Source organism: Sinocyclocheilus rhinocerous, unplaced genomic scaffold (assembly GCF_001515625.1).
Source record: "Sinocyclocheilus rhinocerous isolate Xijiao unplaced genomic scaffold, SAMN03320098_v1.1 scaffold85, whole genome shotgun sequence".
In the NCBI taxonomy this organism is placed as follows: domain Eukaryota; kingdom Metazoa; phylum Chordata; class Actinopteri; order Cypriniformes; family Cyprinidae; genus Sinocyclocheilus; species Sinocyclocheilus rhinocerous.
The window spans coordinates 454-26,392 of record NW_015649998.1 but is presented as its reverse complement, the minus strand read 5'-3'; the positions used below and the strand labels follow the sequence as shown (position 1 = coordinate 26,392).

Genomic DNA, 25,939 nt, shown 5'->3' with positions numbered 1-25,939 from the left:
TTACAACCATATAGCCTTTGAATGAATGAAAATGCATATTTTTCAATTAAAGAAAACTTAGAGAGTGTGGGCTGCTTCTGGTGCTTGGATTTGTAGGCCCTACTTCAATAATGAGGTCCACGTTTAAGAATACGCTAGAAGTTATTTGTTTTTTTATGTATTTTTTTCTCTCTCCATTTAACAGCATTAACTTACAATGAAAGACGTCTTCCCTCAGGTAGATTGAATGTTGGGGCGTAATAATTTGCTGCCGTACCATGGGTGCAGCAGGCGCAATGACATTACGCAGCGCCTGAAAATAGGCTAACTTCCGCCAACATAACCAACGTGACCACTTGCTTGCACAGGGAGCGTGCCTTCCATTGGAAGTTACCTAAATGGGGACTATTTTCAGGCGCTGTGTAATATCATTGCGCCTGCTGAAAACGGTAAAACTCAACTGTTTAACTCTAGGGGAGTTGGAAAACGAGCCTATTTTCAAAAATAGTGGAGTGTTCCTTTAAAGGGACTTTGGAATTGTTGAATAAAGTTGTTATTTTTGTTTTCTTTGCGCACAAAAAGTATTCTCTAGCTTCGTAAAAATTACGGTTGAACCACTGATGTCACATGGACCATTTTAACCATGTCATTACAACGTTTCTGTGCCTTGACCGTGGTTGGTCCCTTGCGGTCTATGGAGAGTCTCGGATTTCATCAAAGATATCTTAATTTGTGTTCCAAGATTTGGAACGACATGAGGGTGAGTAATTAATGACAGAATTGTAATTTTTGGGTGAACTATCCCTTTAGCCCGTAATCTAGCACATAGACAATATCTTTCAGATATTCCTTTTTTGGCATGAATACGTTAAAAAATAAACCATGAAACTAAAATGGAAATGTGTTCGAATCACTTACACTTTAATGTTTTACGTAGTTTCAATTTAGAGATTAATAATCACTTATGGGAGGAAAACTCAGATGTGTCAAAGTACACTTTGTTAGTTCATGATATAAACCCAAACACTTAGCTTTTCTGAACAGTTTGGTCTTGCCTGATATAAAACACTTGTGTTGAGCCGTTTTGTACATTAACTGGCATAAAAGGTGTAGCTAAACGTGTCAGACAGTTATTTTCCAAATTGCAACAATAACTGTACGAACCCACATAAGTTGTCATTCTTCGCCCGGTGTACGGCTGAATATCAGCGTATGGCTGCGGCTCCCCGCGGAAGTTGATCCAGATGGGCTTCACGACGCGCGGACTGCAGTTACAGAACACCACGCAGGCCGGTGTCCGGCTGACCAGAGATCGGACCAGCGGCAGCGCCTGCTGCCCCTCCGCAGACTCCTGAGGCATCGCCAAAGACAGGACAAGACTAATGCGAATAATACAAACAGCAGCTACGCTGCAAGCAAATAAATACACACACAAACTAACGTTAGATACGTTAAAGTTCTCTTCTGAATAGATTAAACTCATGCGCCACGGCCCAAAGCATTGGGGAACGGAACGCGTACGTGACTGCCAACAACATTCATCTGTACAGCTTGTCGTCGTTGTTTGTTGTGATTGCGTAATCATGAGAGCCAGTGAAGAAGACAGCGAGACTGCGTAGCAACACCTCCCTCTGGCGGTTTGTTCGGAAATGAAAACATGAGACACTATAGTAAAACATTACAGTATAAACTACAGTACTCTCTCTCTCTCTCTCTCTCTTAAATATGAATTATGAAACAACAGACGTTTCAAACATTATGCTTCACTGTTGTCACATGACCTTAATTTAGCAAAAAGCTTAAAATAATACCAGCAAATTAATGTATGACCCTCTCTGTGAAATCCAGGCTAAAGTCTCAAAATCTAATTATGAGATAACAAGCATCAAAGTTTGATTTCAACCTTTAATTTCACTATGATTTCAATCTTTGACATGGTCTTAGTATTAAAGATATCAAGGTTACATTTTCACAGAATGTTCTTTAGCTTATGAAGGATGTTTTTATGTAAAGGACAAAAAAAAAAAAAGACTTTAGCTGGGTTTTCTCAGCCAGGGTCACAATTATTTTCGATTTCTAATCCATTTTGTACACATATCCAAGTTTGTCTACAAATGTGTGATCAAACTATGGCTATGGTTGAATTAGAAGACTATTAATATTTGTACAGTATATACATACAGTATAATTTTTAGTTAAAAGTGTTTTAAACAAAAATTTTGGTAACACATTACAATAGTCCCACTTGTTAACATTAGCTAAAAATGAGCAATATGTTTGTAACAGGATTAATCTCATGTCCATTAAATAATAACAGATCATTTTATTTTAATAATATATTACAAAAAGCAGAAATAAACATTAACCAAGATTAATAAATGCTTTAGAAATATTTTTTATTGTTGGTTCATGCTCACTAATGTAGCTAATGTTAACATATGGAACCGTCCAAATTGAAATTTCCCAAAAGAAAAGATTAAACACGATGCAACATTTCAGAAGCGGTTTATTGGCGAGAATTTATCAGTACTGAACAGTATTTAATCTCTTGAACATTACAGATATGCAAGTCAGTGTGTATCATGTTTGTTTTCTTATTACAGCTATGTAACTGACTAGTGAAGAATGAACATGTTTGTGTGCTGATTTTCTGTGTAAACTGTTTTTTTGCACTCCATTTAATAAACATGTGAACAGAATCTTTATATTTTAGGAAGTTTCTCAATGCAGACTGTAGTTTCTCGGCATACCAATTCCGTTCTGGATACACGTTTTTTGGCTCTCAACTCGACATATACATCATATCATCATTCAATTAAATGGTATCCAAATAAAACAAATATAAAGGATGAAGCAAAACAGAGAAACTTGAGAAATACAAAACACCCTTCGAGAATTGCTCTGGATATTGAGTCTAAATAACATAAAAGGTAACTCCCTGATATTTCCTTTATTATTCACCAACTGACAATTTTAGCCAGGAGTTGTGTGCCAAATGTACCCGACACAAGCACATGGGACATAGCGTATGGGAAATGATTTAATTCAAGCAGATTAGATCTTGTTTTGAAGAAGATGTCCAAGAGCATTTAACTGGTTGAGGTATTCTACATGATTGTTGATTATGTTGCGAAAAGTAGGCATGAAAAAACTTTCTGTCAGACTAAATGAGATCATCACACTTTGGTGTTAGATTTGACCCTATTTTAACACAATACTCATAAACATCCAAACAAGATAACACCTTGCTTAACTGTTATCTAGGCAGTAATAATGAAGAAAAGACTGCTAGACGGTAAATTAAGTGCATTACAACAGACTGTAATATCTTAAAGAGCCCATCTGGTATGATATTGCACGTATCAGGCTGTAATTTACACAGCACAAGGTGTGTGAAGGCAACAACTTGCATTCTGTTGTTCTTTCTACTCCTGTATCTTATGCTATCCTGTCCCCTTTTCTTTCCTCTCCCTGTTCATGCACACATCTACACATATAAACTCACAAACACTCTTTCTCTCTCTCTCTCTGGGTGAGGTTTTGGGGTGACAGAAGAGACCCCTGGGGGAGCATATGCTTGTGGGCTTTAGGGTTAAAGGTCACAAGTAATGCTCAGATCACATTACAGGCACAGCAAGCGTGACCCCTCGACACCCTCCTCGCCCTGTGGGATTGTCGGTAAGAGGGCAGAACGAGTCAAACCCCAGAACCGAGGTGGACTCAGATCTTTTTTTACTGCTGAGAACTTCCAGCCCATATGAGAGCCACAGGTTCTGCACTGAGCAATTGTCCATGCATACCTAAGCCAAGAAATAAATGTAATTATACATGAAAATCGATCAAAATTCAAATGATCAAAAATAAATTTTTGAATGTACAAAAGCTTTGACTCTCACCCTGGAAACCAACTATGCAGTGTGGAAGGTCGTCCAATCAGGTTGAGGTTGTTGGCCTTGTAGACTGTAAGCGTCTCGTGAACATAACCATGTGGATTCACATATGCTGCCATTGGCCCATACAGAGATAGACTAAAAACAGAGAAGTGCTGAATGAGTATTTGTTTTCATTTCAATCTTAAAAGGAAAGATCACCCAAAAATGTTTTAAGTCTTTCATCATTTACTCTTGGCTTAAGTCGCTTAAACCTCCCAGTTCACTATAATTGTCAAATCTGAGAGCTACAATGAAGGGATATGATGACTTGATGTAAACTTTGTTCTTTTTCCTCAAATAAAGCTATCATATGATTTTAGAAGACTTGGAAATGGAAGTAGCAACAGACATTTGTTTCCACATTGTGATGTACATTCGAGTAAAATGGATTATCGAGGAAGAAAAAGTGTAGGGTGAGGACTTGGGTTCTATCCATCGGCTGTCGATTAAGCTTGTAGTCGATTATAAGAAAGTCTGTTACTGTATAAAATTGAGTTAAAAATGTTTATATGCATGAATGAATTGTTCACAATAAGATCAACAACATGCATTTAGAAAATAAGATGGGGTGAATTTTTATTTCCTGTTGCTTTATTTTCTTCATTGGAGCTTGACACACTTTGGTGCCTTGAATCACCATCCATTTGTATGACATGAGGGTGAATAAATGATGATAGAATGTAATTTTTTTGTGATCACATAAAAATGAAAATTTCTTTCATTATTTACTCGCCCTCAAGAGTTTTTGTGGTGAACACAAAAGAAGATATATTGAAGAATGTGAGTCCCCATTGACTTCCATAGTATTTTTTCCATACTATTGAAGTCAACGAGGACCAACAACTGTTTGGTTACCCACATTCTTCATAACATCTTATTCTGTGTTCAGCAGAAGATAAAAACTCATACAGGTTTGAGTAAATGATAACAGACTTTGCATTTTTGGTTGAACTGTCCTTTTAATATTTTAAGTGTGACTAAATTCTCAGTGTTTTTAAAGTTATTGTCTGACCTGAAGATCTCATTCTTGCTAGTTATCTCTGTATCCTGGCACTGTTTACAGCAGAGAGAGGTGCACTGTAAGGAAACGAAGTGCAAACATTTTTTTTTAGCTTTTTTCACAATATTACAATGCATAAAACAAACTCCTGGACAAAAAGAGAGACTTACATAAACATGTATAGACAGAGGCAACCATACACATACACACCCTGTCCATGATGTCCAACTCACAACGCAGTCTCTGGATGGCACTGCCAATCTTCAGTAGCTGCAGTCGCAGAGCATCATCTATTGGTAGACATGCGGCCACCCTGTATGAGAAATCTGCAGGGAGAGAGACACTCTCTAACTACTTGACTGTGTGTGTGTGAGCCTGAGAGCATCTGTGTGCCTGAACCCAGTGTGTACCTGTGGGATTCGTAGGCAGGGACTCGTCTTTGAGGTTTTCATCCCATTCATGGAGTTGTTTCTTTACTCTGCTCATGAGAGTTTTCTAGAGAGAAACACATACACAAGCATCAGTGCTAAAATGTTGTCACTGTTATTATAAAAATGCTGATGATTTTTTTCAATTATACATTTTCAGAAACATTTGTCAAAAGTACTGTTCATTTCTAAGTGGAAAAAAAAGAAATCACACCTTTAAGGCTTACTATGCAAAATTAGCATTTTACAAATTTATAAAGTAAAATGTATAATATAATAAAATGAATAATAAGAGATCAAACTCACAGAGTCATATAAGGCATACACCCAAGGAGGCCATGAGGTCATACTAGCACAATGAATCTTCTTCTGTGAAAGAAAGTGAGAAAATGAGAGCATATTACATATTAAGCAAAATGTATGTTACTTATGACTTACAAGGATGACTCAACATTTTAAAAGTTAATATGTTTTGCAATGGCAAAACAATACAAAAGCAAAATAACTGTGATTCCAGAATGTTTAAGAACTGTGTGTTCTTTAATAAAAACAATAGTTAATGAGTAGGAAAATCATTTACATCAGTTACCTGTCTACAGATCTGGCTGCACCGGTCCTGCGGTGATGTTGTTTGTGAGTGTTTGAGCTGTGGTGTGTGTGTATGTAAGCGGGGCAGGAATTGCAGTGCACATAAAGGGTCTGGCAGAATCCTCTCAGGTAAAATCTGTACTTTTGCCTGACGAATCCTGCAAAAACAAAAATGTGTGCGTATGGCAGTGTCTCGTTCACATTCCATTCCTGAATTCAATGAAAAATAGCATGGTGGTTTATTACTACAGTACATTTTGTGGACGGCACATTGTAGTACCTAGTGAAAGCATGTGTATAGCCCTACCCATCTGCTTGTGTGCGTATTTCATGCACTCTGAAGCGCTGGCGTCCAACAGCTTTGATCTTCACTGTCTCTATGCCGTACTCCTGTTCTTCTCGAAAAGCATAGATCTCTGCAGTCGTCCCAAACTCTGCTTTTATCTCCACTCCACTCGCATCAGGACTGGGAGAGATAGAAACACGTCAAATTGCAAAGTGCATGTAGAAATGTAAGAAATATAAATACACCTGCAAACCCTCCACTGCAACCTGCTTGGATAATGTTCTTGAAGAAGAATCAAAGGTATGTGATCATTAATGTGTAGTAGTTATTATTCTGCACCTTGTGTCTGTTGATACCTGTGTGCAAGCACTGCAAACGTGCGGTCTTGGCTTATGAGGTTGCGGAACATGCTGACCTCCTGTGGTCGGAAAAGCTGCAAGGGTAGCGTCTGACCTGGGATCAGAATGAGTGTGACGTGGGGAAGAACTGGCAGATTCTGCACACTGTCCTCATCATGCAGGGTACGGCCGTGAAACTCCTCCATGTCTGAGCCCAGATACTTCACAACATACACACAAACGTAGACAAACATGCAAAAAGAGATTGCGATTATATATAGCAATACTTTGACCATCAGCTACTTGCATATTATGTGCATGCTAATGAATTCAAAATGTATCAATAAGGTGCTACATACTTAAAATGATTTTAAACATATTAGCCTCAGGTCAGGTCACATGACTGGTGTTTAAATTAGTGCTGTCAAAATAATTAATCGCGATTAATCGCATCCAAAATAAAAGTTTTTGTTTACATAATATATGTGCGTGTACTGTGTATGTTTATTATGTATATATAAAGACACACATACAGCATATTTTTTGAAAATATTTACATGTATTTACGTGTATATATTTATATTCATATAAATTATATATAAATATATTTAATATATAAATGTAACACATTTTTCTTAAATATATACAGGCATGTGTGTGTATTTTATTTATATATACATAATAAATATATACAGTACACACACATATATTATGTAAACAAAAACTTATTTTGGATGCGATTAATCACATTTAATCATTTGACAGCACTAGTTTAAATGTACTGTTGACAGATGACACTCACAGCGTGTGAAGTTGGCAGACTCGTGTCAAAGTTTATCATACTTGGCTTTTCTGCATCCTCACCATCTCGATCCTCAGTCTCCATGTCATCCTCTTCTTCCTCTTCATTGTCTGTAGAAAAACAGAAAGATTAGAGCTAGAATATAATTTCACTTATCCCAATAAACATCACATCATGTTTATTCATTTAGGACAGAAGAGAACTGGTCCCCCAAACTGAGTCTGGTTTCTCCCAAGGTTTTTTTCCCTCCATCCGTCACCTCATGGAGTTTGGGTTCCTTTCCATCCTGTCTTTGACTTGATTAATTGGGGTCTAATAGACACTTAATACTCAATAATATATTATCGATTTGACAGAACTGACACTATTGGATGACAACAAAATTTCAACTAATTCATGAATTTTGCAACATCAACACTGGTATTAAACTGAATTTAATTCCTTATTAATACTATGAAGCTGCTTTGAATCGATCTCTATTGTATAAAACACTATAAAAAATAAAGGTGACTTCACTTGACTTATTATTTACTGTATTCCCTTTTAGTATTCACTTTCACTTTGTCAACTACATCTACATTTACAACCTATTTCAATTTACTTTCGATTTTAATCATACAGAGTCATTTGAGGAAAACCGGGCATGCATAAAGCCATTAATAAGCAAAGTGCAAGCAAATATCTCATCTGGATAAATAACACAATGATTATAATAACGAATGTCTGTTGACAATACAATAAAACAACAAAATGCGTGCACGCTTCACTCAACAATGTTGTTGCAGCTATTAAGGCTACAGCAACGAAACGTGTTGCAGAATATCGTTACTAATTAAGTGTTTTACATAACAGGTGTACGCAGACACTTGAAGTTTGTAGAGAAGCCCCCTTGTCAGCTGCGGATCTGGATCTGTCAGTAAAGATCTCCCTGCATGTTCTGAGGAGGACATTAAGCTGGCATGCTTTTGATACTACTATATACTCCGTGTTTATTAGGAAACTAGCAGGCATACGTACCTGGCAGGAGTTGTAGTTGGTTGCCCATTTCGTCGTTATGGTTGTTGTCACCTCCGCCCCTCTCAGCAGCCATAGCCGTGTGTTTACAATCCGCTCTCAACAAGCGCAGCACTACCGTGAAGAGATATGTGGGGAAAAACACACAGCGCCCTCATGTGAGTGGATGTCAGTGCTCCAGTGATTTTGACTCATTCTAGTGAATCGAATCTTTTTAATAAATTCACTAAAAATATCCATTTAGTTGCGTTTTCAACAGATCAAACCATTATACCAGTAGGTGGCGACAAGTTGTGTGGGTTAGAGAATCGTTTAATCAAACTAATTCATTACAGGTAAACCAAGGAAATCTTCTTGTTATGCTAAAGTAAAATTTCGAGGCTCTAGAAGGAGCTTATTCCTCCACAAAGTGAACTTCTGAACACAAGAACGAAACGAGATGCCGCCTTGCTCGTTTATTTCGTGAACAAATCTTTTTTTTTTTCGAACAAATCTTTTAAGTGAACGAATCGTCGTGCACGAAATAAACGAGCAAGTCGGCATTTTTTTCGTGAAAAGAATCGTGTTCGTTAGCAGGTACGATACCGTATCGAAACGTTGAGTTTGCATAATTGTTTGTTTGTTAATCGCAATTAGACTTATTTCTTTTGGGAGTGCTGGGTGTATTACTATCATACTTTGGTAAGTCTGCTGATATTTATGAATTACTTTCTTTCTTTATGAAACCTTGTAAGCTCCAAAGTGCCATTTGTATTGAAATTATGTAAATCAAGCATCATTTCTCGTTTTAATAAAACGCACTACAATTCTAGCAAAACCTACAAATAAAATAAAATAAAATATACACCATATAAAATAGTAAATGTAGGATTTGCTGTTCAAAACAAGCCTTTTTTAGACTTTGGTTTTCAAACATAGTGGAACATATCCATAGTTAATGTGATGAACTACACCTGTGGTTGCTCTGCTAGGACACCTGTGTGAACTTGAGTGGATTGATTAAAAAAAAGTGAAAAGTGTTTGTGCACATAAATGTGCAAGTAAATAAATGTGACATTACTCATAAAGATAACTTAATAATTGTTTTTTTGTTTTCTAGTACGTTCACTTTGCATTTAAATGTTTTGAAAAGTGTATATTTATGTACTGGTTTGTTTATTATTCTCATTTGCTTCTCAGGTGGATGATGGCTACAGCAGAGCATTTATGCATAGTACTTCTGTTATGTGTGTGTGCCTGTACTTGTTTGAGTGACTATTACTCACTGCTTGGAGTTTCTCGCTCTGCATCTTCAAGAGAGATCAAGAAAGCATTTCACAGGCTGGCCCTTAAACACCATCCTGATAAAAACCAAAGTCCTAATGCACAGCAGATCTTCACACACATTGCTCAAGGTGTGTGTTTGGATGTAAAAGTATAAAAAAAATATTTACTATATTACTGAAGTATTTCATGATTAATTTTGTTAAATTTTTCCTCCAGCTTATGAGGTACTATCTGACAGAGAGAAGAGACGAGTCTATGATCAAATGGACCACTTAACTAACCCTGATCAGGCCAGGGAGGGAAAGTTCAAGAAAGATGAAAAAGAGGATATGGACAGCAATCCCTTTGTCGATAAAGGGACATTTCATAGTAAAAGGGGTTTCCAGCATTTTAGTTTAGAGGAGCTGCTTCATTCACTGCGGATGGATGATGACTTCTTTATGGGCGAGCAACCTGGTTATGAAGGATGGAGTTTTATTTTTGGGCCTGAGGATGATGATGATGAAACGGTCCTCCTCAGTGATCTTTTCAACATGCTTTAATGTCAAGGGTTTGTGTATCTTGACCACATTAAGTTAATATATTTATTAATTACATAAATTTAAATAGCTTTTAAAGTGCTTTGCATATTTATCTTGCTGCTATATTTATTAAATAAAACTTCAATTTAAACAAAAAAATCTCTGCATAATTGTCATATTATTCTATAGAGAATGCCCTTTTAATCTTAAGTGATGTTTATGTTTTTAATTGAATAATTTTAAGAACATTCATTTCCAAAGATAGCAAGCTTCGGTGAGTCACCAACATAAGTAAGTTAATAAAGATTATATCCCACTCTTTTCAATCAATGTTACAGTTCATAGAAATTGATATGGATTTTAACACAGAGCTTTACCTTTACCTACTGCAAATAACTATATGTTAAGACACTAATTCTTTTTCTGAAATTATGAACCATAAATGTTAAAATCCCATTCCTTATTTGTTTACAGTTGATATTTCCTTGTGTCAGTTCCTCAACTCTTCTTACTGGTTGGACTGTTTAGAAACGCCTCACAATATTGAGCAAAAGTAAGTTGCTTAGAAATGTGTTTTCATTGCTGCTATGAGCTGCTACGAATTCTCCAGTCAGAGCTGATGCATTAGCTAAAATATAATATGATATCCTGCTTCAACACATCATCGTTGATTGGTAAACACATTCACATTTGCAGTGAAAATTGAACACACACACACTGATGTATGATCAAAAGGACTGAAGCTCAGATAACAGAATCCTTGATAAATGTTCAACCTACTTTATCATGCTCAGCATTTCCTGCTTGAACTGGAAAGGGTGGAGTGTTCAGGGTGTTTTTCCCTTCTTTGTTCAAACGATGAACAGTGATTTTGTGTCAGTGTGTTTGTCTCCACTTTGTGTGTGTGTGTATGTGTCTGTACTGAACATTTGTCTACAGCAGGTTTACTGACTGCTTACTTAGCCTGATGACTACAAACCTGGGTGAGTCAGACACTGCAGATCCTCTGTGTGCCAGTGAGATAAACCACCTCCCTTGATTTATTTTTTATTTTTTTGGACTGCGAATGAAGGAGCCAGAATTACACATTCAGGTTATGACTAACTACAACACTTTCAGGGTGCTGAGCCTAAGTGTGGTGAATATGAATCAAGGATAAGAAAATATTAATGTTTATGTAGGTAGTGAGTGTAGAGGAGAAGAGGATATCATTAATCTTTTCCACCTTTGTTCAGTAGCCATTGTTTATCCAAAAGCAGCATCCTGGAGATCTGAATATTATATTTTAGAAGAAATGAAAGGTGTGAAAATTAGAAATTTGACACTACGGAGACACTATGTATGATGTGATCCAGTGTATTGTGTACACTTTCTTTTTTTTATTCTAGTTCATCACAAGTTTGTGACAGTGATTTGCTAAAATCTGGAAGAAATAAAAAGGAAAACATTTCTGAATCCCATTCATGCTGCAATAAAGACGCAAACAGATAAACAGTCTAATACAGAATGACTTCTCATAATATTCCCATCTAAATACACACATTTCTGCACTCAGTACCCAGGATATTACTAAAAAATCAGTCATTTTAGAAACAAGATGGACACCTGTTTACGATCTATAGCAAATAACATTACATCCAATAAAATAAGTATTAAGTTAAAGTTATGTTTAAGTCTTATTTTTGAAGTAGGTTGTTTACCTCTTTCATTGTACTTTTCTCCCGGAGAATTGAATGTTCATACTAACCCAGACTAAACTCAGGCTAAAGACTTTTGAGGAAGGAAGCATATTTCTGTAGAGCTGTTGGGAAAAGGTCATGGCCTTATTTAAGCCTATAGAAATGGCTTCCTACTATTAATCATAAATGTAAAAATAACAGTTGCAGATTTTACTCCTGGATCCACTCATTGGTCACTTCACAAGTTGCAGTTGAAGTTAACATCAACAAACAAATGATGCTAGACCTTTGGTCAATGCTACAGTAGCTTTGCTTTACTTAGCCATTTTTTGCATTTACAAACACACTGGCATCTGAACTATGGTTTTAACCCGTGATCTTGACATTAGTATGAGAGATTTACATTGAAAGATATTCTGTAATCCCGATGCTGTTTTTCTGCATTCACATGCAGATAATAGATGATGTCAAAATCAGATTAATGCTTGTGTGTGTGTGTGTATCAGTGCATTACGGATTAGTTATGCTTAGTATGACTTTTTTAAATTGTCACTAGGGACAAGTTCATAGAAAATGAAATATTAGAACATAGTATATTCTGCTCTTTGGATGTCTGTTGTTGAGGAAGGTTATGCAGGATAAGAGAGCTATTTCCTGTAAAGCAAACCTCTGAAGGCCATACTCCCTCAAATAGCTTTGAACAAAGTCCAGTTTCTATTTTTAATATTTATTTTAAATATGTATTATATTTGTTATATATTGTGTGAGATACAGGCTAGGAACAATCTGTCAGATCTGCGTGTTAGATCGGTGTGCTCCTGAACGTGGCCAAATTTATACATATAGGCCTACTCTATATATATAAATTTAAAAAAAAAATGAAATTTTGTCTTGATTTAAAAACTCCTGTTTTTGCTTTTTGTCCTGACGCCCTTTCCTCAGGAAGTCAAAGCAAAAAGTGTGTGTGTGTGTGTGTGTGTTTGCGCGCGCTCGTCCTCGTGCTGAGCGCCTGCTCTCCTGTACTGCAGTTATATCGCAAGATGAAGTAGGAAAATGCAGTAGTTGGTATATAATCTCATGTTATTACGATTTCATCGTGCTCAAATGAATTTGACCTGTCATTGCCGTGTCTCAGATACCAGATGATGTTCTACGATGAGCGCAGGTGAGTTTTTAACGTGATAATGTGGTAACGAAAACCAAGTATGATACATTTAACGTTATTTAGGAAAAGAGAAATAAGTGTCTGTGGGAATTTTAAATGTCTGAAAGTATGTGAAATAATATCGAGTTTAGAGTTGCATGAAATAGTATCGAGTTTAGAGTTGCGTACTTTTCGATATTTTAGTGCGCATTTAGTTTAGTTTTTTTTTTCTCGAGAATTCCACTTTGTTATTGTAATGTGATTACATTGATTAGATTATTTAAATATTTGTAAAGATTCTGTTTGCGCCTCATGTAGAACATATTATAGTGTTATTTGCTTAACCAAAATGTCAGCACTGTTTTGAGCGTAACATTAATATTTTTCTTATGATAATAGCCTATTTCTTAAGCTATATGGGCACTTTTGGCACTGGCTGTGGACCTAACATAGTTTATACGTAATATTTTTTCTGAAGACATTAACAATACAATTTCCACCATAGTAAGCTGTTTGAAACATCCTGTAGTGAAAATTACAATATGTATTGTAAACATACAATACATACAATAGCCTATTTAAATGGTGTATTTCACTTTGTGTAGATCATAATTTTTATGATGGATTTAGTTTAGCATTTAAAGTTTAGGTCTGTGACAAAGGTAAAATTATAAAAATACATGTTTAAAAGGCAAAAAAGTACATATAAATATTGAATATGCAGTTAAAAAGTGTAGAGTGTTTACTGTGACCTTAGAAAAAGCAAAACGTTTAAATCTGTCAAGTTAATGAAAATTAATCTCTTTTCAAACACCTTATAAATGTTTATAGAATTGTGCGTGTATCATATATAATATCTAAAGTCTGATTTTTATTGTAAATTTCTATTCTATTTTTTTATATTCTATATTTTGTGCATAGCTGCAGTCTGTTTCATTCAACTGTAACATAAAATATTAACCCATAAATCACCCTGAAAAACAATTTTCATTCAGAAATTGCAATAAATTTCACAAACAATTACATTGAATAATACACAAAAATTTGAAATGCGGAAACAGAAATAGTATTTACATTTTCCAGCAATCTTCAAGGAAATAATAATTTTTACAGTGAGGATGGAACTATTTTTGATGCCCCGAATTACTACAATGTTCACAATGCTACTCTCCAGCAAAAACTATTTTTGTAAATATTAATATTTTCTTATTGGGTTTCAGGAGCATTTCCTGGGCCCCAGAGGACACTTCCAGGCTGAGCCTCTCTTAAAGGGGCAATATCAACCACCTATTTCTGAATAATTCTATGATAATCAAGAACCCAAACCAAAAATTTAATCCAAACCAAGAAAATATCTCCAGCATCATCTCAGTTCAAACATGTACTTCAATATGCTTCACACTAACAAAAGCCGAAGGCCTCCAAACTCAAGAGCGCTTATGACGGAAATGCATGGAAAAATGGTTCTGGAACAGGAGGGGTCACAAGAGAGGAAGACAGAGAAAATAATACATATAGAAAAGACAATGCAAGCAGAAGAGATAGAACCAGATGTTATTGTGGAACAGGGAGATGAGTTAGGATGTGGGGATGAGTTAGCACAGGGAATTGATTTAGATTTGGTGGAGGGTTTAGAAGAAGGTGAAACATTTAAGTCTGAGGATGAGGAAGAGTTGATGGACCTTCTCTCTGATTCCTGCAGTAAGAGAGACGTGGATGATTATATAGAGACCGATCAGATTGAAGTAGAGGACACTGGGAAGATAGAATGGAGACTGACTAAAAATGGTGTATCAACATCACATAAAAGCTCTAGTGATGTTCAGTCGGCTTCTAATGCAGTTTATGGATGCATTGCACACACAGACAGATTCCTGTATGATGAAATTTGTATCAATAAAACTTTCATTGAAGCATTTTACCCAAATGGCATAGTCCCAGGCAGAATGTTTTCAAGTGAAGAAGACATAGATGGGATGTTCCCCGATATTTGTGATGCAGGCGAGGCGTTAGCAGACAAAGATGGACTTTCCGAGTGTGACCTTTTTGAACAAACAGAACCTCTCCAAATAACAGAAGCAGAGGACAACGCCAATGGAGATATTATGATGTTTACTTTGGAGGAGGGATTGAACGGCTCTGATTTGTCTTCAACTTCCATTGAGGAAGAGGATGATGAAATACAGTTAGAAAAAGAGCAAATGGAAGAAAAAGGAAACCATTATTTATCAGACGACAGTCCATCTCAGGATCCTTCAGCTGCTATTGACTCTCCAGACTGTCCTTCATCAAACAGTGGAGGTGAAACTCTCCTTGAGTCCGATCTGACTTCTTTTTCAAATTCTTCTTCTTCTCAGCCATTTTCTGGCTCTGAAATGGTCTCAGATGATGATATAGCAGATACAAATCACAACTACTGTAGCAAATATGTGGTTAAACATGATGAAGCGATACCTGCCACCTTAAATCTTAATGCCATCAATGCTTTCTCACTCATTCAACAGCAATCTGAAAGCCAAGGCCAAAGTTTACAACAAAATCAAGAAGAAGAGAGCATTGGGGAAGAAGAAGAAGAAGGGGTTGACCACTTGAGTAGATCTGAGGGAAAAGAACTCACAGTAGATCATGTGTACGAAGAAACAGAGCCAAAAATCCAAGCCAAAGACTTCCTTCAGAACAGGAAGTACTTTATGACTCGCTCTATATCTGTGGAAACCCCCAGTAAGAGAGTTGGCCTAATGAGTAGCCCTGCAACAGGAAATAGGCGGCTTCTGCTACACCCAGGCTCCTTCTATACAGATCAGTGTTTCATCGGAGATAGTAGACCTGCACTGACAGGCTCATTAGGATGTCTTTCACAAGGCACCTCAAACTTAGCTAAAGTCACTCGAGTTGATATACCACCCCCTTTTGAACTGGCATCCATCACAAAGCGACCAATCAGAAAAAGTTCTCCATCCCTCCCGAACGAAGTCTCTGCTTCTTGCAAGAAGCCTGATTTTGGGTTCAAGCGATACCTTCTGCCGTTACGATTCCTTAGGAAATCAGATCGTAAAAGCATTATGGATAATCGCTCCGTATCCTCCAGGTCCTCGTCTGAGTCAAGTCCGCAAGGGTCATGCAAACGCTTGGATTTTATCAGCGTCCTGGGAAAATGGCACGTATGGTCACCCTAGTTTTATTATGTTTATATTATTAACATGAAGCTCAGGATTAATTTCAATACCATTGTGGAAAATAAATGTTTTTTCTTCTTGTAAACATGTTTCAGTTTAGAGAAACTAGACACACTATAAACAGCATAAAAAGTTGGAATCGTAAGCAAATGTGTTATTTAACATATTGAAAGCTTGTTGGGCGATTCTTAGGTAAATATCAGGCATATGAAACGCATGTTAGATCTTTTGGTTAGATCTAATAACAGGCAAACTATTTTTTTTTTAAATAAAAAAAAACCCTCTTAATCTGTATGCTAGTCCTTAAAAGCTCAAAGTATTGCATTCCTGATAACGAAAGTTTATTTTTTAACTAGGTAGTTCATTTTTTTAATTTATTTTTTTATTTTTTGTGATTGTGTCATGATTCTACTTTTTCTGTTATTTAGCCTCTACACTTTCTGTTCTCCTAATGTGAGACAAGATGGAACAGTGGGTGTGACTTGTACACAAGAGAAAAAGACAAAGGCATCTGACAAACTGGTAAGCTTATTATGAGTGTTTCAATGTGTCCTGCATTGATTTGTTTTAATTTATTGTAAGTCAGTTGCCATTTTATTTCAGAATGTCAACTGTTCCAGGGCTTTCTATAGTGCCAAAGAGCTTCTGGACAGTGAGGCCCAGTAAGTCATGAAAACAACAGCTGAAGCCTATGAGCTGATTGGCAGAAATTAATTTCATTACTGATAAAATGATAACCATTTAGTGGGTGCAAATTTGTTTGAAAAATGTCTGAATTGAATAGAAATAGCTATATTATTATGACCATGCTTCTTTTTCTTCATTTTAAGGCATGTCAAGACTTTACAACTTCTCAATGAGGTGGATCATTCATATTTCTCACTGACATTGTGTGTGGATTTTAGTAGAAAAAGAGTTGTGTGAAGTCAGAAAAATAGCAATGAAGGTGCACTCTATTTTTTTCCCTCACTTTCACACAATAGTCAGTTGAAGTGGATGAGAGGCTGATGACAGTGTGGACAGAGGTACCTGATATTTATACTCTCCACCAAAATATCCACACATTACTGGAGACTCGCTTAAAAGAATGGTAAGACACTCTTACCCACACACATGCATGCGCATATGCTACCCTCAATTGTTTATCATCCTCAAATAATGTCCATCTGTCATCATGTCATCTGTTTTATGCATTTCACTCCACACATCAGGGATCAGAATGAAGGTATTGCTGAAATCATCCTGGCAAAGATGACAGAGTTTTCCATTTTCTCTTCTTACATCAGTCATTATGATGAAAAATTGAACTATCTGGAACACATACAAAGCACAGTAAGGGATATATGATGTTTTTGTTTTCATTGATTGACAACTTTAACTGAACCAAATATTTTCTTATTATTAGGCATATCCATCAACCTGCCACTGTCATTAAGTACATGTGTTCAGACTGTACTGTGTGATTTGAGTGTGTTTTTTGTATTGTATTATTACACGTAAATGTGTTTGAGTTGTGTGTGTTCATTTACTCAGATGGCCTGTATTTAAACATATATCTATGTACTGTAGCGTGTGTTTTATATCTCAGCTACCAGATGCAGGGACCCTGAAAAAGCAGTTGCTGCAGGTCATTGTGCGCATACTACAATACCGTATGCTGCTAACAGGTGACTACTAAATACTTATACTTTTTAACTAATAACTTTATATCCTTATTAATTCTTATCAATTTAAATATATTTTTTAAAATGCATATTTATTTTTTCCTGGAATTTTTATACCAAGACCTGTAGTATTGCTTAATATTGCTTTATTTTTGTTGTTGCTTTTTTTTTCCAACAGACTACCTGAACAACTTCTCTCCAGACTCCAGAGAGTTTGAAAATATGCAAAGTAAATCTCAGCATTACTCACAGACAACAGTATCTTAACAGCAGCAGCAGTATACTTTTTTCTTATCTTGTTTTTATCTGTGTCTCTTGGATTACAGTAAATGAGAGAGCCATTTTGTTTCCTAATGTCGGCTTCATCAATTTTAAGAAACTAATGTTTGATTCTTATCTTGACATGTTTGCAATTACAAACGAGTCCTTTGGTTTTATCTCTCAGTGTGTGTATAATTGATTTGCTTAAACAACAACATATCTCTGATCTTCTAGATAGTTTCACAAAAGGCAAATGACCTTTGACCCCATCATGGATTTTCAATAATCTTTTTAAACAAGCTTTTCTGCATCATTTATATATGAGGGTCATTTATTTATGAGGTGCTGCTCTAAGAGAGTATCTGTTTGTAAGGAAAGGGAAGTTGACATAATATAAATGTATTTATATTTTTTATTTTATCTATTTTTATTCATTAATTGTATATATGTTCTAATTATTGTGTCGTTATTATTTATCTAGTTTTTAATAATTTATTGAGATGGCCTATTTTTTAAGGAAATATTTAATATATTCAATAATTATTTAATACAGATATTTAATATACATTAAATTCTATGTACAATAATATATGTAGTATTTTTTATATGTTTGTGTGTATTTTTATGTATGTTGAAAATGTACATGTATAAAATATGAATCTGTCTCTCTCTACCTATAACTCTCTTTCCCGTCAGATGCTTTGGTTGTGGTCTTAGATATTGCTCATCATGTCAATGACAGCCTTAAGAATGGAGTAAGTATGTGTTTTTTGGCCTAATGTGCTTATAGATAGTCTGTGTGTGTGGAACCAAAGCAGTTTGTGTAAATGACACTGCTGTGCCATGTAAGGGCATTTTTGCATTATTTTTCTCTTTCTTAGGCGGATCTCCTGCGTTTGGTCCATATTGAACACAGTGTTCTGGGTCTGACAGATCTCTTACAACCTGGGAGAGTGAGAAATTCAATGGCTCACTGATCACATACCCTTCATCCAATCAAATTTTATGAATTTTTCTGAATTTTGGGGGGTTTTAAAGCTGTAATTATGAGTAAGGTTGTCTTAATCTCTATCTTTATCTTTGCTCTAGGTGTTTGTGAAAGAGGGCACTTTGATGAAGGTCAGCAGAAAGTGCAAGCAGCCACGTCACCTTTTCTTGGTATGTGATTTTATTTTATTTACATTAATTTTGCAACTTAATTATCAAAGATACAAGATTTTTTTGGGAAGAAAGACGTTAGAGTATATATGACTTTTAGTAGCTGAGATGAGATTGCCAAAGTTGCTTTCTTTCTGTATAGTCTCTAGTGTCTCTCCTTTGTGTTTGTGAGCTATTTTACTTGTTTTTAGAGTTTCCTGACAGGATGTTGTTCTGTGTGTGTTTATGTCTACATGTGCTATTGTTATTACTGTTCTGTTCTCACCCCAGAATAAGTCTGTGGGAACAGGGACAAAGCAATGTGTTGAGATAACAGAACAGAGGGTGACAGGATGGACGTGAGATGGGCTGTCAGAAATACTGGATACTGTAGACTTTTCAGTCAGACGGACAGTTGTGCGCTGAGACGGGCATGTGGCCCCCAGAGTGCTGAACTTGAATATCCCTCATATTTTATTGCTTGATGCAGGAGACAGTCTGTGACATTTCGTTTGCACCACTGATTAACATTTCAGAAGACAAAATAGGTTGCCTTATCAGGCAGTATCTGATGGTAGGAAAGCACTTCTAAATCCAGTGTTTGCACAACATCATGTCTACAGCGATGTATTTTGGTTGTGTTTAGCTGTATAGATGTATTCTTAACTGCCTATGATAACCCAGAATAATGTGCACATGATTTGGCAGTTGTCTGAACAAATAAAAATGGCATCAGACTGAGTAATTGATGACTAATAATTCTGTTTCACAGAGAAATGAGTGTCTTAGCGAATTAGTATTCTCTTTGATAAATCTCAGCTTAAATGCACATTTGAGTTTGTTCTAAATCACTATGTTATCATGCCTTGCTGTAACAACCTGCCTTAATACAAACATTGCCTGTGGTCACTGATGGACAGAGCAGTGATGCAGCAAAGCAACCTCATAGCGCCCCCTTGTGGTGAACATCTGTTACAGTGACCCACTCAGATTAACTGTTGTGGTATGCAAATATCAAAGTAGTTATTTGTGCTCATATGTTGGGAATGTTATACTTTTTTTTTACTTTTTACATTTTCAGATGAATGACATAATGCTGTACACATATCCTCAGCAAGATGGCAAATACAGACTCATCAACAGATTACCATTGGCAGGGATGGAGGTAAAGCTGACAACATTCACGGACACTTATAGTGTTTATTCATGTATAATAGTTCTTGGAAAGCATCTTTTCTCAATAGGGAGAACACTAATGCACTTTACACTAATGCGTATCTAGTGCTCAAGACACTAATTATAAGCAGTGTTGTTATTTTTAACTAAAACTATTAAAAACCAACCAAAATAAAATAAGCACCAAAATTATTAAATTAAAACTGAAATAAAAATAAAGCAAAAAAGACAAAAGCATTTAACAAATTGACTAAAATGAAATGAAAACTGAAAATATTAAATTAAAACTCTATTAAAAATATTAAGAAATAGTCTAATAATATATGAATAATACTAAAATAACACAAGTTGTATCTATGTATAGCATTATTTATATAGCCTTTTAAAAGTCTTTACAAAGTGCTTTATCGAAAACCCGTAAATGTCATATAAATAGTAAAAACTAACATGTAACAGAATAAGAAATTAAAATGCATAAAATGAAATGAGAAAACAGAACTAAAAGAAAAAAGAAAGGAAAAATGTATTGTACAAAAAGGAATAAAATAATAAGAAAAGAAAATATGTAAAATATGTCAGATCTTCATCTTATTCTAGTTTGCATTTATATGTATGAAAACGTTAAAAAATTATAGACAAAATAAATACATGAACATCATTCATGTATTTATTTTGTCTATTTATAATTTTTTATATCTTCTTTCATTTTCGCCTCTCTTCTTGTAGAACCTTAAGTGCCTCATTTAATTGTATGAACCCCAGACAGGGAGTGAATTACAATTATTAAATCCTTTCCACTTTTTTTGTCTTTCAGGTCAGCAAGCCACCAATAGAGAATGCTCAGAGTGCATTGAAGATAGACGTGAAAGATATAAGCATCACTTTGTCTGCCAAGCAAGTGACATACACAAACTCAAACATTCACACATACATATGTAGTGTATGTGTGTGCAGTGTGACTGATGCATGTGTTCATGTGTGCAGCTCCTGCACTGAACGAGACGGCTGGTTTGCTACACTGAGTCGGACTTTAGTGAATCTCGGCCCCGTATCAGGAGACCCAGTAGACTGTTTTGGGGTGAGGAAGCTTTAAATAAAGTGTGATTAAAATGTCAACACCTGAAAGAGTTGACATTTTGTTTCCTGTTGTGAAATTATATGTGTCTTGTGTTTTAGTTAGTGGATGGTCCAGAGATGTGTCTCGGCGAGAACGCTCCTCCTCTGCTGTCTGTTTCCCAGGTGACAGTTTGCATGAACTGTCACTCACATTTCAGCCTCACAAACAGACGACATCACTGCCATGCCTGCGGCAAGGTACAAATATATTGAAAGGAATAGTTCACCTAAAAATTACAATTTGCTGAAAATTTACTTACCCTCAGGCTATCCAAGCTGTAGATGAGTCTGTCACTTCATTGGAACAGATTTAGAGAAATTTAGCATTACATCACTTGCTCACCAGTGAATCCTCTGCAGTGAATGAGAGCCCAAACAGCTGATAAAAGCAGCATGTTTGTAATAAACAAGTTCATCATTATGATGTTTTTACCTTCAAACCATCACTTCTGGACAAAACATCCATAATCCAAGCACTTGTAACCGGTGCTTGATCTGTGCATATTTCTCTCCTGATTCAGATGAGACACTTTTTTCACTGGAGAAAGCAATAATCTGGAAAGAGGCTCAACAGTTTGAAGTAAAAAAAAACTCCTAATAATGGATTTGTTTATTACAAGCACACAGCAAGTCGTTAATTGGTGGACTGGAGTTGTGGGGATTACTTGTGTTTTATTGTGATGTTTTTATCTGCTATTTGAAGTCTCATTCTGACGGCACCCATTCACTTTAGATGTATTGGTGAGCAAGTAATGTAATGCTAAATTTCTCCAAATCTGTTCAGATGACAAACAAACTCCTCTACGTCTTGGATGACCTGAGGGTTAATAACTTCTCAGCAAATTTTCATTTTGCATCGAGAACCACTCATAAGCTCTATTTATTGTGATTTTCTCATCTTATATTGTTTATAGATTTTCTGCAGAGATTGTTGCAGGAACAAATTCCCCCTCAAATATATGAAGAACAGACGTGCCAAAGTGTGTGATCATTGTTACACTGAGCTGCGTAAGCATGGTACAACCACAATATCTTTCATTAAATTAGTTTTAATTAAACATAGTTGTGCGTGACTCTCATCAAAATTGTGTGTGCATTTGTTTGAGAGATGTTGCCACAATAACAGAGAGCTCCAGTCGACCTCTCTCTTCTGTCTTCCAAAACATTCATCCATCGAGTCTGTGGAGAAGCCGCAAAGGCCAACTGTCTTTCAATCAGGTAACCTCTAGATTAATATCTTTGGACTAAATATCAGTCCAGTGGATCACGATTTACTCTGATCTCACACTGAATTGTTTGGTTATAACACAAATCAAGTTTTATTAAGTGTTGCTATTAAAAGAGTCTTATTTTAAGACCATTAAAATGTTCAGCATTGCATTATTTTCAATTACAATTACACCCCTTCCAATTTTTATTAATTTAATGTTTTATTTTTTCCTTTGGATTTGGGGTGAAACATCATGTGTTGTTGCCTAGGAGACAGTGTCCGATGGAGTGATGAGTGGAACCCTGCAGAGGTGCAGGAACAGCAAGAGAAGTTGGAGAAGCCTGTGGTTCCTCCTGAAAGATAAAGTTCTCTACGCATACCCACAGCCTGAGGTAATGCACACAGTCAGCCAAAGTGTGTGATCATTGTTACACTGAGCTGCGTAAGCATGGTACAACCACAATATCTTTCATTAAATTAGTTTTAATTAAACATAGTTGTGCGTGACTCTCATCAAAATTGTGTGTGCATTTGTTTGAGAGATGTTGCCACAATAACAGAGAGCTCCAGTCGACCTCTCTCTTCTGTCTTCCAAAACATTCATCCATCGAGTCTGTGGAGAAGCCGCAAAGGCCAACTGTCTTTCAATCAGGTAACCTCTAGATTAATATCTTTGGACTAAATATCAGTCCAGTGGATCACGATTTACTCTGATCTCACACTGAATTGTTTGGTTATAACACAAATCAAGTTTTATTAAGTGTTGCTATTAAAAGAGTCTTATTTTAAGACCATTAAAATGTTCAGCATTGCATTATTTTCAATTACAATTACACCCCTTCCAATTTTTATTAATTTAATGTTTTATTTTTTCCTTTGGATTTGGGGTGAAACATCATGTGTTGTTGCCTAGGAGACAGTGTCCGATGGAGTGATGAGTGGAACCCTGCAGAGGTGCAGGAACAGCAAGAGAAGTTGGAGAAGCCTGTGGTTCCTCCTGAAAGATAAAGTTCTCTACGCATACCCACAGCCTGAGGTAATGCACACAGTCACGTTTTTGCACACATTAACTTGCAACATGCAGCTCCTAATCTCTCTGTGTCCTTTTGTTTTATATAAGGAGAGGGTTGCATGCGAGACCCTTCCTCTCTTGGGTTTCTCTGTGAGGTCAGAGGTTGAAGGGGAGAGCAGCATGTTTCAGCTGTACCACAAAAGCACTCTCTTCTACACTTTCAGAGCCCAGGACAGTCACACTGCACTGAGGTTAAAATACATATTACATTCACACAATACAGCAATTTATAATGTGTACATATAGCATTGGGACTAGTAAGTTTTATATATTTTTGAAAGAAATTATTACTTTTATTCAGCAAGGATTAGAGGTCTGCTTCGGGTCAGGCCGGGTCAGACGATCTCGGGTACGGGTCGGGTTCGGGCTTCAGTTTAAAGCCCGTGCAGACCTCTAGCAAGGATTCATTAAATAGATCAGACAGTAAAGATGTTAATATTGTTACATAAGATTTCAAATACATGCTGTTCTTTTGAACTTGCTATTTATCAAAGCAACCTGAAAAAAAAATATATCACCATTTCATAAATATTAAGCAGCACAACTGTTGATAATAATAAGTAATGTTTCTCAAGCACCAAATCAGTATATTAAAATGATTTCTGAAGGATCATGCGTCATTAACCACTGGAGTATTGACTGATGAAAATTCAGCTTTGAAATCACAGGAATAAATGACATTTTAAAATATATTTTAAAAAAATTTAAATAAAATGTAAAGTTTGTAAAAAAATATTTTACAATATTACTGTTTTTACTTTATTTTTCTCAAATAAATACAGCCTTTTTTAGCATAAAAGACTTTTTTCAAAAACATTAAAATGTTATATATAACACATTAACACAAATATATATTATGTTCTGCTATTACATAATGCGAAAATTCTGCTCTATTCCAGATGGGTCAGTGCCATGGAAGAGGCTACAGTCCTGTAGCATCTGCCGTCCTGCTTTTGTCTTCTCACATGAGCAATTAAATCTGTTATTGATCATTCGAGAGCTATGCATTTTCACGTCACATTCAAAAATCACTACCCAGTGTAACTGGGACTGTAATCAACCATTCCTACGCTAACGTGACGCAACAGACATATTTTTGGAACACCAAGGGAACAAAATGCTCACACTCAGACATTTATTTTGTGCCAAATACTTCTTCCAAAGACCTCGTTTAGCTGTGTGTGGACACACTTTAAAGGCACACTGTAGCACTTCCAGTTGTCATTTAGATAAGAACATTTTAGAACCAGTGAGATGTTACTTAACTTAACCATTATACAATGTGATATATATTATGCAATACCCCAGTGCACTATATTTTATTAGGACAATTTCTAATTATGGGAACTGGTGTGAATTTGAGCCCATTATGTTCATTTGGTGGCATTTTCTTGATGTCCTCTCATATCTGGATTATATTTCCTTGTATACTGCTGTCTGTCATTTGGACAATGACTTCTACTAAAACCAGAAAGAGTAACTTTGGATTGATAGTTAGTATTTAGCAACTGAGCTGGTATTCTCGTTGCACTTGATGGTGATGTAATGTTTAATTTACTTACCTTATGTGCAAACTGCCAATCTGTTCACTTTCCATGTTATAATTACAATATGAGGGCTTAATGTATATTTATGAGGAATGTTTAAGTAGTTTGTCTGAAGTATTAATTGTCACTGTATCATTTGAATAAAATTTACTTGAGTGTAATGTTATTGTGTTCACTTTGGTTTCCAAACCTCACTAGTGCCTCAACTTCCTATTTTATCCTCCTTTGTGTGTGAAAACTTGCTTCTCTAATGTGGTTATGCATATGATACCTATGGGGTTGACCACTGTTGAAATAAAACTATTAACTGTATGGTAGTCAGCACTATGTATAATGGTTTCCTATGTGGTTCGTTTCAATTAAATTCTGTTCCATTCAATTGTATTTCATGATGCAAATCTTTCAAGTGCAGCTTAGGTTTAGGTAGAAGTACTTTAGGATAAACCTACAGTTTATAATTAGCTCTGTAACTTTTTTCTGAACCCCTCAATGTTTTAAAGTTATATTTTCAACGACAGCCAGGTTGAGTCCACAGAGAGTGAATTTTAGAGATGCGATTCTGTGATTAAGTATCTTCAACTCAGTAATTAAAGAGTGTATTAC

The 25,939-nt window shown here is 35.9% G+C and overlaps 3 protein-coding genes and 1 pseudogene across 7 annotated transcripts in view; 2 read left to right on the top strand and 2 right to left on the bottom strand.

Annotated features, from left to right (window-relative positions):
• Positions 1-1,559, bottom strand: part of LOC107711035 (von Hippel-Lindau disease tumor suppressor-like) — a 4,514-nt gene extending 2,955 nt beyond the window's left edge. The window contains exon 1 of the mRNA XM_016515938.1: positions 1,144-1,559. Within this exon, the coding sequence (XP_016371424.1) occupies positions 1,144-1,462 (319 nt within the window). The 5' untranslated portion in view covers positions 1,463-1,559. The remainder of the gene's footprint in view (positions 1-1,143) is intronic.
• A 1,054-nt stretch (positions 1,560-2,613) lies between these two features.
• On the bottom strand, positions 2,614-9,063 carry crbn (cereblon). Of its 4 annotated transcripts, none has more exons than XM_016515933.1 (12): positions 9,045-9,063; positions 8,371-8,481; positions 7,354-7,463; positions 6,570-6,772; positions 6,235-6,393; positions 5,929-6,085; positions 5,646-5,708; positions 5,322-5,406; positions 5,122-5,237; positions 4,924-4,988; positions 3,876-4,007; positions 2,614-3,779 (listed from the first exon to the last, which is right to left on the bottom strand). In XM_016515933.1, coding segments are annotated over exons 1-12 (1,380 nt in total). In that variant the 5' UTR covers positions 9,046-9,063; the 3' UTR covers positions 2,614-3,601. The 4 variants fall into 4 exon arrangements, with proteins under 4 accessions (XP_016371419.1, XP_016371420.1, XP_016371421.1 ...); XM_016515934.1 differs by lacking the exon at positions 9,045-9,063 and adding an exon at positions 8,642-8,721; XM_016515935.1 differs by lacking the exon at positions 9,045-9,063 and having other exon boundaries at positions 8,371-8,515.
• LOC107711036 (dnaJ homolog subfamily B member 9) lies at positions 8,762-10,223 on the top strand. 2 transcript variants are annotated; one of them, XM_016515940.1, is made up of 3 exons: positions 8,762-8,943; positions 9,547-9,761; positions 9,850-10,223. In XM_016515940.1, the coding sequence occupies exons 2-3, from the start codon at positions 9,551-9,553 to the stop codon at positions 10,173-10,175; spliced, it is 537 nt and encodes a 178-aa protein (XP_016371426.1). In that variant the 5' UTR covers positions 8,762-8,943; positions 9,547-9,550; the 3' UTR covers positions 10,176-10,223. The 2 variants fall into 2 exon arrangements, with proteins under 2 accessions (XP_016371426.1, XP_016371425.1); XM_016515939.1 differs by having other exon boundaries at positions 8,762-9,048.
• A 4,059-nt stretch (positions 10,224-14,282) lies between these two features.
• Positions 14,283-25,655, top strand: LOC107710994 (FYVE, RhoGEF and PH domain-containing protein 5-like; annotated as a pseudogene).
• Positions 25,656-25,939: the final 284 nt, after the last annotated feature.